The sequence below is a fragment of the Glycine max genome, chromosome 7 (genome assembly GCF_000004515.6).
Source record: "Glycine max cultivar Williams 82 chromosome 7, Glycine_max_v4.0, whole genome shotgun sequence".
Taxonomy (NCBI): Eukaryota; Viridiplantae; Streptophyta; class Magnoliopsida; order Fabales; family Fabaceae; genus Glycine; species Glycine max.
Window position 1 is genome coordinate 34,257,793 of NC_038243.2, and position 13,900 is coordinate 34,271,692.

Sequence of the window (13,900 nt, forward strand, 5' to 3'; positions counted from 1 at the left end):
CAAGTCTATGAACTGCTTTAGATCTACCGTGTTCTAGCTATTGAGTGCCAGTGAGGTCTTTGTTCATAGAAACTTCTTGTTCATGGCATCACGAAAGGCAATAGGGCAACGAGGATGAGGACTCACATAAGTTGTGGCAGAGAATGATGACATCTTTCTTATAGGATTTTGAATCCATGAGTTGCCTTAGATTTATCGTGTTCTAGCTCTTGAATGTCAGTGAGGTTTGTGTAATTAGGAATTGCTTGTATACAACGTCGCAGAAAAAATATATTCTCCACAGCTCAACACTTAAAATAGAGCAAGCACCAAGAAATATATACTTTTTTGTTGCTCTTGATATACATTGGTAGGATGATAACGATATTTTTTTTTGAGGACTATATCAATACCACATACCTTTGTTATCCTATGGTGGGCACACCCAACGAAATATAAGATTTGACCTCTAAATTTTGATTACATTTAAATTAAATTCAAAATGAGATCTTATAGTTTCTAAACAATTGTTGCATTAATTTAAAAAAAAGCACAATAATTTTATTTATGTACATATTATACCAATAAAATTTTATAAACATAAATGTATACGAATATTATAATATAATATCATATTTAAATATTATAATACTACAATTTTATAATTTATTTTAAATATTATGACATTATAATTTTAAATTATTGATGTGGTAAAAAATGATTAAAAAAAGTTGGAAAACTATGTTAAATAATAAATTATATAATTTATTATTAGATGTTTTTATCATTATATTTATTGGATAAATTTTTTTTAAAACATATTTAAAATTAAATAAATAATACAAAATATGAATTAACTTTTATAGTAGTTGTTAGGGTTTTATTTCACGTTAGATTCAACTTATTGGTCAAGTTTAACACAATCATGATGTAGCAATTGAACTATCGTCCAGGTTGTCTCCCAAAGGAATAAAGGAGGGATTTCATGTAATAATTTAACTAAGAACTAGATTTTTGTATTTTTGTTTTGTGATTGTCATGAAATAAATAACATAAAATAAATTGCAATCAAAATTAAATAACAATAAAATAATTAACTAAAGATAGAAATACTAGACTTGATAAATGAATGTCTAGGTTTGGACTTGGAATTTGTTCAATCCATTGTACCTTCATAATTATCTACTCATCTTTTTTGCTCATCCCTAATTCATTAATATATTCTACCCCAACTCTTGCATGGTCGCAAATTCTAAACTATTTGCCCGATGCCCAATCCCTTGGACATACTGACACATGTAATCAACATTAATGGTCGAGAATTGGAGAGACTTAACAAAAATTATTCTATCCTTAGAGATAATCCCAATCAAATAATTGATTCATGTTCATGTTTGAACAAGGCTCACCAAAGCGCAAGCCAATTCCTGAATTCATTTATAAAATGGTCAATCAAATAAAAACATTAAGTACATAAACAAATAAAGAACTCATGATGAAGTATTGAATTGATAGAATTAAAGTGAAACAAGGTTCATCATTTCCTTTCCTAGGTGGAAGGAATTATACTCATAAAAATAATACAATGAAACCTAAAGTGTCTGATGTAGTAATGCAAACATTTAGTAGGTGGAAGTCTAAAATATAATTCTAAGAATTGCTCGAGACTTATACACTGTTACAATGAATGTCTAGCCTCCTATTTATAGAATTGTAACTAGGTTTAATTAAGGAGATAATCACAAGAAATTACAAACAAATAATATCTCTAATTAATTCAAGTAATTATCTTTTTCTTTCGTTGATTTGTTCTTGAAAAATATTTTGCTCTTGATTTTCCTAACTTTAATTTACAATTCTCGTAATTTCTTTTTCTAGAACTTTCTGTTGATTTTGGACCATTGGAGCTCTGACACTTAATTAAGCGGGATATTTTTGCTGGAAAACTAACAAAAAATCACTAAAAATAACTAAAACATAAAATGCCAAATAAACGTCACAAAATACATATAAAAATCCAATAAATTTGACATTTATCAACACCCCAAACTTAGAGTCTTGCTTGTCCTCAAGCAAGACTAACTAAAACAATAAAAGCTACTTAAAAAATGTAAGGATTCAAAAACAAAAGACAAATTAAAACTAAAGACTAAGGATACACAATGACAAGTTACATACACACTCTTCTTGCATTACCCTTTATTTAACAATTTTTATGTTCATGTGCTTCAATCAACTAAGTATGGTGCCCACATTCAACTTTTTAGCTCAAAAAATCAAATGCAATGTTAGAAATATGCAACCAGAATGACAATCAAATTTAATGTCATAGTAACTTGTCCTAACAATAAGTGTTTCACTCTTAAGCTTTTGACTTAGCTTTGGGTAAGTGTTTCACTCAATTCATAATTTAAGACACCACAATTCAACTTTGACTTTCATCTCAAGTTAATCAAAAAATCAAATGCATGCAAATATCACTAAGGACTTTCTTGGCTTGTAATGGGACTTGGCTAACAAGGAAAATTGGTTTTTTCTAGATATTCAAAAGTAACTCAAAGGAAGGAAAACATTTAGTCTATTCATTGGATTTTCATTCACTTCCTACCAATCCTTGCTACCCCTAATTTTTCAATTTCATACATACTTGTTTTGTCCTCAATTTTTGATTTTTTCTTTACTTTGCTTCTCTCTTGTTCTCCTTTATTTTTCTATTTTTTAGATGTTTTCTTTTTCAATACTTTACAAGAGAGAATGAGGATAATACTTTCAATCTTTTCTAGCATGATAACTTATTGGTACCCTTTATTTTGTTCTCTTTGAGTGGTGCATTGCCACTCCAAACTCAAAACTTTTCCCAATTCCTAAACATACTCTTATCCTTTAAGTTAAGGGTAATAGCAGATACATAAACATACAAATTTCAAGGTTATGGAATTAGAAAATAATACATCAATTAAGCTTAAAGTAAGGTGCATTGACTTTTTGGCTCTAGGCTTAACATGCAAACATGGCCTTGATCACTTCACTGCATATAATTGCAATCAATATACTAGAGATTTAGTCAAAGTCTACTATGTGTGAAACAAGAGTGCTCTCAATATATGTATCAATATAAGGTTCACTCATTCATCGAGCTAGGTCTACAAGCTACATCATTCATGGCAAACTCATTACACTTTTCAGTCAATCAATTCAATGGTTTTCACAATCAGCATATGAGTTCAACCACACAAAGAATGATTTAAGCACACAAATCTTTTATTCAAATATTTTTTTTGTTTAACTCATGTGGGGTTTGCAATAGAAAAAGGGTGATGTTCCTAATTCATGTGTTTCCTAAAAACTAAAACAAACTTCCTAAACATCAATCCTAAACTATTCTACTTAAACAAACAAAACATAAAACAAATAAAAAATTTTAAAAAAGCAAACAAAAATAAAAGCAATAAAAAGAAGGGGGATAGAAAAACTTCACTAGGGCTCAATGGCCCTCATCTCCATTGCCATCATGCGCAATTTCTTTCTCCATAGCTTCTTCTTGTAGAGCTGATGTGCCATCATTTTCTTCTATTTTCTAAACCCTTTTTGCACCATTTTAATTATTGATTGGTCTCAATTGTCAATTAATTAGGCAGTTTTATTATTTGGGCTCATTTAGCTAATTTGATGTTTTTAATCTAATTTCAGGAATTAATGAAACATTGGGCTTAATCCGGATTTTAGTTGTGGACTTGAAGAGGGCAAATAAAGCAACACTTACCTTAGTTAATTTCTAATTAGGAAATTTCGCAATTTTATTTTATGTTGTTCAGTGTTTATTTCGTTTTGGGCCAGAGTATTGTAATAGGGCCCAGTGACTTTGAGTGACTCTTTTTAAATAGCTGCCTTGGGATTCGTGCAGGGCATTCTGTTATGCTATTTTCATTATCCAGAGCTTTGGTTTTAGGTTTTCACGTTTTTCTGTTCCCTTGTTACAATTTTCGTTCTTAATGCAAATTTCCATTTTCTGCTTCTAATTACGAGTTCATTCGTGCTTCTTCTTCTACTTTCATTTACGTTTCTATTCATTTACGTTTCTGTTCATTTACGTTTCTGTTCATATTTCATTTGCGTTTTCTGTTTGAATCCATGGAAGGCTAGGTTTTCTGGTGTTGTTTCCTTTTGAGGACGAAGCCCAACTCTCTTTGAGGTTTCGCTTGTAATGTGGTTTCTTGGCAGTTTTCCCTTCACCAGTTATCCCAATTTCGTGAATATTAATCAGTGCATGCTTTGTGTTCGATTAATTGCCTCTGAGCCTAACTTGCGTTCATGCTTAATGGACGAAGGGCTAACTGGTGTATGTGGTGCCTAATCACGTATTGAAAACCCTAAGTTGATTTTCGCTTAGTAAATTGAAATAGGGTTGGATTAAGTGGTTGACTGTTAGGGACGAATTCTCCATAACCCAGGATAAGAGAATGGCTTCTGAATCAGAGGAAAAAACCCATTTTTAATATTAGTAGTTTCGTGTTCCAGTTTACTTGTTCTGCTCTTTAATTACCAAACAACCAAACCCCCCCCCCCCCCAATCGTTACTGTTACTACAAGTATATTATGAACATTTGGTTTGTCATTGCTTGTTGGGAAACGACCTAGGATCACTTCCTAGTTACTGCATTTTTCATGTTTATTTGATTCGGGTACGGCCTCGATCAAATTTGGCATCGTTGTCGGGGAGCAGTGTCCAAAGGTTCATAATAGCTAGCTAGTGTTGTATGTTTAATCCTTTCGTGTTTTATGTTTAAATTGTTAGTATTGTGTTAGTATGTGTGTTAGTGTTGTTTAGTGTCCTGGTATTTTGTTTAATGTGTGTTCTGTTTCAGTTTTCCCATTAAGCGTTTCCCCTGTTTCAGTCTTGGGTGTTTTGCTGTGAAGATTGTGCTTGCGGCAAAAACAGAGTAGTAGTAGAAATCAAATAGAGACGGATTTTAGCGACCACCCATGCTGAATTATTTGAGATTTTTTGTTTTAGTAGCTAGGGTTGTTATTTTTGGCTGATTTTTTTTGTGGTAACTTCTTTTAATCCATATTTTATGGGAAAAATAGCTAGAGCCTTTAGTTTGGTCAGATTTGAAAGTTCCAAAAAACTAGCAAATTTTGTGTTTGTCAAAAATTCAAACGGCCATAACTAGAAAAAAATTTCCTACGCCGTGGCAGCCAGCTGTAGGCCGGCTGAGGTCTCCATCGTCCAAAAAAAGTGATTCGGTCAAAAGTTTTTTATTTTTCAAGTTTTATTCACTTATTTTTCTTAACCTACCATTTTTAGCTTTCATAGTTAGACTTTGAATTTTTGTCTGAAATTTTTTGTGCTATCTTCTCATCATTTTATAGGGTTGCTCACAAAATTTCAAGTCATTTGGATATCATTTGAGTGTAGCTGTAGTTCAAACCTACACCTTTATTTACATGACAAGGCAACTAGTTGTGTGCATGCTGAATGTAGTGTATGACTAGAGGCAATCCATCTGACTTACAACCCTTTGATCCTGAGATAGATAGGACATTTCATAGATTAGTTAGGCATCATTTTATACCTTTTGATCATTCTGAGCCTTCCATAACTGGTGAATCTGTGCATTCTGTTATTGGTGATTTTGAACATCCTGATCTTGAGCATTATAATTTTGAGCATTTTGATTCTGAGCATTCTGATTTTGCATATTCTGAGAACATGGCACAACCTCCACCTCGTGAGAGGACTCTAAGGGAAATGGCTGCACCTGATTTCACCTACGAAAGCTTGTGCATCCAATACCCTGATGAGGATGTCCCATATGTTCTTAAAACTGGACTGATTCATTTGCTTCCAAAGTTTCATGGCCTTGCAGGTGAAGACCCACACAAACATTTGAAAGAATTTCACATTGTCTGCTCCACCATGAAACCCCCAGATGTCCAAGAGGATCACATATTTCTGAAGGCTTTTCCTCATTCATTAGAGGGAGTGGCGAAGGACTGGCTGTATTACCTTGCTCCAAGGTCCATCACGAGCTGGGATGACCTTAAAAGAGTATTCTTAGAAAAAATTTTCCCTGCTTCCAGGACCACAGCCATCAGGAAGGATATCTCAGGTATTAGACAACTCAGTGGAGAGAGCCTGTATGAGTACTGGGAGAGATTTAAGAAACTATGTGCCAGTTGCCCCCACCATCAGATTTCAGAACAGCTTCTTCTCCAATATTTTTATGAAGGACTCAGTAATATGGAGAAAAGTATGATAGATGCTGCCAGTGGTGGAGCCCTTGGAGACATGACTCCTGCTGAAGCCAGAAATTTAATTGAGAAGATGGCCTCCAACTCCCAGCAGTTTAGCGCCAGAAATGATGCCATAGTCATTAGAGGAGTGCATGAGGTAGCTACAAACCCATCTGCATCATCTGAAACTAAGAAGCTTGAAGGCAAACTGGATGCATTGGTTAACTTAGTAACCTAGCTGGCCTTGAATAAGAAATCTGTACCTGTCGCAAGGGTTTGTGGTTTGTGCTCCTCTGCTGACAACCATATAGACCTTTGCCCTTCCATGCAGCAACCTGGAGCAATTGAGCAGCCTGAAGCTTATGCTGCAAATATTTACAATAGACCTCCTCAACCTCAGCAGCAAAATCAACCACAGCAGAGCAATTATGACCTCTCCAACAACAAATACAACCCTGGATGGAGGAATCACCCTAACCTCAGATGTTCCAGCACTCAGCAACAACAACAGCAGCCTGCTCCTTCTTTCCAAAATGCTGCTGGCCCAAGCAGACCATACATTCCTCCACCAATCCAACAACAGCAACAACCCCAGAAACAGCCAACAGTTGAGGCCCCTCCACAACCTTCCCTCGAAGAACTTGTGAGGCAAATGACTATGCAGAACATGCAGTTTCAGCAAGAGACCAGAGCCTCCATTCAGAGCTTAACCAATCAGATGGGACAATTGGCTACCCAATTGAATCAACAACAGTCCCAGAATTCTGACAAGCTGCCTTCTCAAGCTGTCCAAAATCCCAAAAATGTCAGTGCCATTTCATTGAGGTCGGGAAAGCAATGTCAAGGACCTCAACCCGTAGCACCTTCCTCATCTGCAAATGAACCTGCCAAACTTCACTCTATTCTAGAAAAAGGTGATGACAAAAATTTACCTAACAATTTCTGTGCAGGTGAATCTTCTTCCACAGGTAATTCTGATTTGCAGAAGCATCACATCCCCCCTCTTCCATTCCCTCCAAGAGCAGTTTCCAACAAAAAAATGGAAGAGGCAGAGAAAGAGATCTTGGAAACGTTTAGAAAAGTAGAGGTAAACATACCTCTATTGGATGCAATAAAGAAAATTCCAAGATATGCCAAATTCTTGAAGGAGCTGTGCACTAATAAGCGGAAGCTTAAAGGAAGTGAACGAATTAGCATGGGCAGAAATGTCTCCGCATTGATTGGTAAATCTGTTCCTCAAATTCCTGAAAAATGCAAAGATCCAGGTACATTCAGCATACCTTGTATTATAGGGAATAGTAAGTTTGACAATGCCATGCTAGATTTAGGAGCCTGTGTTAGTGTTATGCCTCTGTCGATTTTTAATTCTCTATCTCTAGGTCCCTTGCAGTCAACTGATGTGGTAATTCATTTAGCTAATAGAAGTGTTGCCTATCCTGTTGGTTTCATAGAAGATGTCTTAGTTAGAGTTGGTGAACTGATTTTCCCTGTTGATTTTTATATCTTGAATATGGAAGATGGATTTTCTCAAGGATCAGTTCCCATCATTCTAGGCAGACCCTTTATGAAAACTGCTAGAACTAAGATAGATGTTTATGCAGGCACACTGTCTATGGAATTTGGTGACATAACTGTTCATTTTAATATTCTGGATGCTATGAAATACCCATCTGAAGATCTTTCTGTATTTCGTGCTGAAATAATTGACCATGTTGTTGATGAATACATGACTGATCTTTATTCTAATCTGCATGCCTCTCACTCTTCATGCATTGAGTCTGAAATTGTACTTGATCATATGTTTGAATTTGATGCTAAGAGTGAATCTGAGAGTGATATTGATTGCATGTCTGGTGGTGGTGTTTTACCTCTCGAGATTGATTTTATAGAGTCAGATAGGACTAACCATGTTTCAGGAAGTACACATACCTCTGACTTTCTTTATGAGGTAAAGGCTGAGAAACCATCTCCTTCTACCACTGTCCAGCCGACCACACCAGAATTGAAGCCTCTGCCATCAAATTTAAAATACGCTTACTTGGATGGTAGCAAGAGTTTTCCAGTGATTATATCTGCCTCCCTTGCTGATGAGCAAGAGGAGAAGTTGTTGTCAGTTCTCAAGAAGCATAAGAAGGCTATAGGCTGGACCCTGGCGGACATTCCTGGTATTAGCCCATCCACATGTATGCATCGAATAAATTTAGAGGATGGAGCTAAACCAGTAAGACAACCACAGAGAAGACTCAACCCGGTGATTCTTGATGTAGTGAAGAAGGAGATAACCAAGCTTTTGCAAGCTGGAATCATTTATCCTATCTCCGATAGCCAATGGGTGAGTCCCGTCCAGGTAGTCCCGAAGAAGACTGGCCTCACAGTGATCAGAAATGAGAAGGAGGAGCTGATTCCTACTCGGGTGCAGAACAGTTGGAGAGTCTGCATTGACTATAGGAGGCTGAACCATGTTACCAAAAAGGACCATTTTCCCCTGCCATTCATTGACCAGATGCTTGAACGCCTGGTAGGTAAATCCTACTACTGTTTCCTTAATGGTTTTTCTGGTTATATGCAAATTACTATTGCTCCTAAGGATCAGGAAAAGACCACATTCACCTGCCCCTTCGGCACTTTTGCTTATAGGAGGATGCCTTTCGGCCTGTGCAATGCCCCTGGTACCTTCCAGCGGTGCATGATTAGTATTTTCAGTGATTTTTTAGAAAATTGCATAGAGGTGTTTATGGATAATTTCACTGTATATGGATCCTCTTTTGATGGTTGTTTGAATAGTTTGGAAAAAGTTTTGAATAGATGCATTGAAAATAACCTTGTTCTAAATTTTGAAAAATGTCATTTTATGGTTGAGCAAGGTATAGTTTTAGGCCACATTATTTCCAATAAGGGTATTGAAGTAGATCCTGCAAAAATTTCTGTTATTTCACAATTGCCTTACCCCTCTTGTGTGCGAGAGGTGCGATCTTTTCTTGGTCATGCAGGATTCTACAGGCGCTTTATAAGGGATTTTAGAAAAGTAGCCCTTCCACTGTCCAACTTGTTGCAAAAGGAGGTGGAGTTTGACTTTAATGACAGATGCAAAGAGGCTTTTGATTGCCTCAAAAGAGCGTTGACTACCACCCCCATCATCCAGCACCCGATTGGACAGACCCTTTTGAGCTTATGTGTGATGCATCAAATTATGCATTGGGGGCTGTCCTTGCTCAGAAAATTGATAAATTGCCCAGGGTGATATATTATACTTCTAGGACTTTAGATGTTGCCCAAGCAAATTATACTACTACTGAGAAAGAGCTTCTAGCCATAGTTTTTGCTCTTGAAAAATTTCGATCTTATTTGCTTGGTACTCGCATTATTGTGTATACTGACCATGCAGCTCTAAAGTACTTGTTGAAGAAGGCTGATTCTAAGCCTAGGTTGATCCGATGGATGCTCTGGCTCCAAGAGTTTGACTTGGAGATCCGTGATAGGAGCGGAGCACAAAATCTAGTTGCTGATCATTTGAGTCGGATCGAACGTGTCTCTGATGCAGATTCACCTATTCGGGATGATTTCCCGGATGATCATTTGTATATATTGTATAGTATTTCTGACTCTCTTTCTACTCCCTGGTTTGCTAACATTGTCAATTATTTAGTTGCCTCTGTTTTTCCTCCCTTAGCATCTAAGGCCCAAAAAGATAAAATTAAAAGTGATGCTAAGCATTTTATTTGGGATGACCCCTACTTGTGGAAATTGTGCAGTGATCAGGTCATTAGACGGTGCATTCCAGATCATGAGACTGACTCAGTCCTGCAGTTCTGTCATTCTTCCGCACCGGGAGGTCATCTGGGTGTTCAAAGGACAGCTCGCAAAGTGCTTGATTGTGGTTTTTATTGGCCCACCATCTTTAAAGATGCGTGGAAGATCTGCAGCACTTGTGAGCAGTGTCAGAGAGCAGGAAATACACTTACATGGCGACAACAAATGCCTCAGCAACCTATGCTATTCTGTGAGGTGTTTGATGTCTGGGGTATAGATTTCATGGGTCCTTTTCCTGTCTCTTTTGGTTATGTTTACATTCTCCTTGCATTTTCCTATGTTTCAAAATGGGTGGAAGCCAAGCCCACTAGAACTAATGATGCTAAAGTTGTCGCAGACTTTGTCAGGTCTAATCTGTTTTGCAGGTTTGGAGTACCTAAAGCAATTGTTAGTGATCAAGGAACCCATTTTTGCAACAGGACAATGCATGCCCTGCTTAAAAAGTACGGGGTGGTACACAGGGTGTCCACACCATACCACCCCCAGACCAATGGACAGGCAGAAATTTCTAACCGAGAAATCAAGCGAATTTTAGAGAAGATTGTGCAGCCAAGCAGGAAAGATTGGAGTACCAGGCTTGATGATGCTCTCTGGGCACATCGGACTGCCTACAAAGCACCCATAGGAATGTCTCCTTATCGGGTTGTCTTTGGAAAGGCATGTCATCTTCCAGTGGAAATTGAGCACAAAGCTTACTGGGCAGTGAAGACTTGCAACTTCTCTATGGATCAAGTTGGTGATGAAAGAAAGTTGCAACTGAGTGAGTTAGATGAAATCCGCCTAGAAGCCTACGAGAATGCCAAGTTCTACAAAGAAAAGACCAAGAAGTTCCATGATAGCATGATAGTTAAAAAAGACTTCGTGGTTGGGCAAAAAATGTTATTGTATAATTCTAGGCTTGGACTCATGAGTGGTAAGTTGAGGTCTAAGTGGATTGGTCCTTTTGTTGTTACTAATGTTTTTCCTTATGTTACAGTTGAGATCAAAAGTGACTCCACAAACAAGAGCTTCAAGGTCAACGGACATCGACTTAAGCCATTCCTCACGAACCCTTCTTTAGTGGACGTAGTGGTGGAAGAGACTTCCTTACTCCACCCTACTCTTCCTCCACCATGACTTAGGGAGTTTTTCTTTTCCTATCTCTTTCTTTGCTTTTATTACACTTGTCCGATTCTCTTTGATGATTTAATTGTTTTTAATCTTTTAATTGTGCTACATTGAGGACAATGTGTTGTTTAAGTATGGGGGGGGGGGGGGGAGTGTTCTTTGGTTTTGCTAGTTTTGTTGGTTTTGTTAATTTGTTAGTCGTGTTAATTTGTTAATGTTGATAGTTTCGTCGGATTTTTAGTTTAATATTTTGGGTCAATTTTGTGTGCACGTACGACTTTGCATGTTTTTCTTTGAATTATAGGATATGTTCAAGAAATGGGTAATTGTTTTGAAAATATAAGTTCTTGACATTTTGTGACTTGAAATCCTTGATTCTTCTCTACATGTCATGATAGTTTTGAAAGCTCAATTTGAAAGTGATGATTTTACCTTTGTGAGAATTTGAGCCATCCATCATCATAATCATTTGGTGTGTTTTGCCCCATTGATTGCTTGCACAATAGCCTTGGCTTGATTCTTGTTGATGCGTCCTAATTCACATGCATATTTGGAAATGATTGAGGCAATTTTGTTCTCATAAGCTTCTAGCCAAATGGACTTACCTTGAATTAATTCCTTTGATAGCCCTTTTGAGCCTTGTTTCCCTTTCCTTGTTTTGAAGCTCACTACAAGCCTTAAGTGAAAAACCATGATATCACCATATCCTTAAGGAATTTTGGAGCTTTGGAATTGTTTTAGGAATAAGTGTGGGGGGTTTTTGTTTCATTGGACAACTTGTTTGTTGGCTATGCTTCATGATGTATTTTGGGCCATACTTGATGTACATTGTATATTGGTTAAATGTTGGACATGCTGAATGAAATATTGTTTCTCAAAGGCTATAGAGTAAAAAAAAAAAATTCGAAAAAAAGAAAAAGAAAAGCAATAAAGTTGAGTGAATAAGATCTTAAATGGCACAAGAATGATGAAACTCTTGGTTCTACTCTTCATGTTTAAATTTTATCTTTACTTCTTTTTATTTTCTTATTTTTTTCTTAATATGCACTTATTCCCCTTTGCTCCTCTATTCCTTTGGGATTTAGCCACTTATTCCATATTTCTCCATACCTTGTCCTTGGCCCCATTACAACCTTAAAAGACCTTTTGATCCTCATGTGCTTGTGTTTGTGGGTTGATTGTCAATTTTAGAATCTTGCCAAGTCTATGTGGTGTTTGCTTTCATGGGTGCTTTGAGGGTAAATAGTAGCCTAGACACTTGAGAGATAGAGTGTATATCTTGTGAGGCTTTATCACTTTTCATTCTTGAGCTGATTAACTATTTTGCCATGATTGGGTTGCTTGGATGATTTTCATGAATGTCTTGACTTTTTGGATCTCCTTATGTTAGATGTTACCCATTCCTTTCATTCCTTGATGTTCATTGAGAAATATATGAATGTGGTTGTTTGTCTCTCTTTGATATCCTTGGATTTTGTTCTTTGTTTCATTTTGCCCAGGAGTGCAAAAGGCTAAGTATGGGGGGTTTTGATGTGCCATCATTTTCTTCTATTTTCTAAACCCTTTTTGCACCATTTTAATTATTGATTGGTCTCAATTGTCAATTAATTAGGCAGTTTTATTATTTGGGCTCATTTAGCTAATTTGATGTTTTTAATCTAATTTCAGGAATTAATGAAACATTGGGCTTAATCCGGATTTTAGTTGTGGACTTGAAGAGGGCAAATAAAGCAGCGCTTACCTTAGTTAATTTCTAATTAGGAAATTTCGCAATTTTATTTTATGTTGTTTAGTGTTTATTTCGTTTTGGGCCAGAGTATTGTAATAGGGCCCAGTGACTTTGAGTGACTCTTTTTAAATAGCTGCCTTGGGATTCGTGCAGGGCATTCTGTTATGCTATTTTCATTATTCAGAGCTTTGGTTTTAGGTTTTCACGTTTTTCTGTTCCCTTGTTACAATTTTCGTTCTTAATGCAAATTTCCGTTTTCTGCTTCTAATTACGAGTTCATTCGTGCTTCTTCTTCTACTTTTATTTATGTTTCTGTTCATTTACATTTCTGTTCATTTACGTTTTTGTTCATTTATATTTCTGTTTCATTTTTCATTTGCGTTTTCTGTTTGAATCCATGGAAGGCTAGATTTTCTGGTGTTGTTTCCTTTTGAGGACGAAGCCCAACTCTCTTTGAGGTTTCGCTTGTAATGTGGTTTCCTGGCAGTTTTCCCTTCACCAGTTATCTCAATTTCGTGAATATTAATCAGTGCACGCTTTGTGTTCGATTAATTGCCTCTGAGCCTAACTTGCGTTCATGCTTAATGGACGAAGGGCTAACTGGTGTATGTGGTGCCTAATCACGTATTGAAAACCCTAAGTTGATTTTCGCTTAGTAAATTGAAATAGGGTTGGATTAAGTGGTTGACTGTTAGGGACGAATTCTCCATAACCCAGGATAAGAGAATGGCTTCTGAATCAGAGGAAACAACCCGTTTTTAATATTAGTAGTTTCGTATTCCAGTTTACTTGTTCTGCTCTTTAATTACCAAACAACCAAACCCCCCCCCCCCAATCGTTACTGTTACTACAAGTATATTATGAACATTTGGTTTGTCACTGCTCGTTGGGAAACGACCTAGGATCACTTACTAGTTACTGCATTTTTCATGTTTATTTGATTCAGGTACGGCCTCGATCAAGAGCCTGGCCACTTCCCTGGCCAACATTGGCATTGTCCCTAAAGCCAATTGACCATGCCACATAGGCTACATATTT

At 36.7% G+C, this 13,900-nt stretch overlaps 1 protein-coding gene and 1 non-coding gene across 2 annotated transcripts in view; one reads left to right on the forward strand and one right to left on the reverse strand.

The window, feature by feature from the left end:
• Positions 1–13,876, forward strand: part of LOC113002163 (uncharacterized CRM domain-containing protein At3g25440, chloroplastic-like) — a 31,796-nt gene extending 17,920 nt beyond the window's left edge. Inside the window, exon 6 of the mRNA XM_041017532.1 lies at positions 13,809–13,876. Coding sequence (XP_040873466.1) covers positions 13,809–13,876 — 68 coding nt within the window. The remainder of the gene's footprint in view (positions 1–13,808) is intronic.
• LOC113002241 (small nucleolar RNA R71) lies at positions 6,071–6,177 on the reverse strand. Its single transcript, XR_003267785.1, has one exon. It is a non-coding gene; the product is annotated as a small nucleolar RNA R71 (small nucleolar RNA).
• Positions 13,877–13,900: the final 24 nt, after the last annotated feature.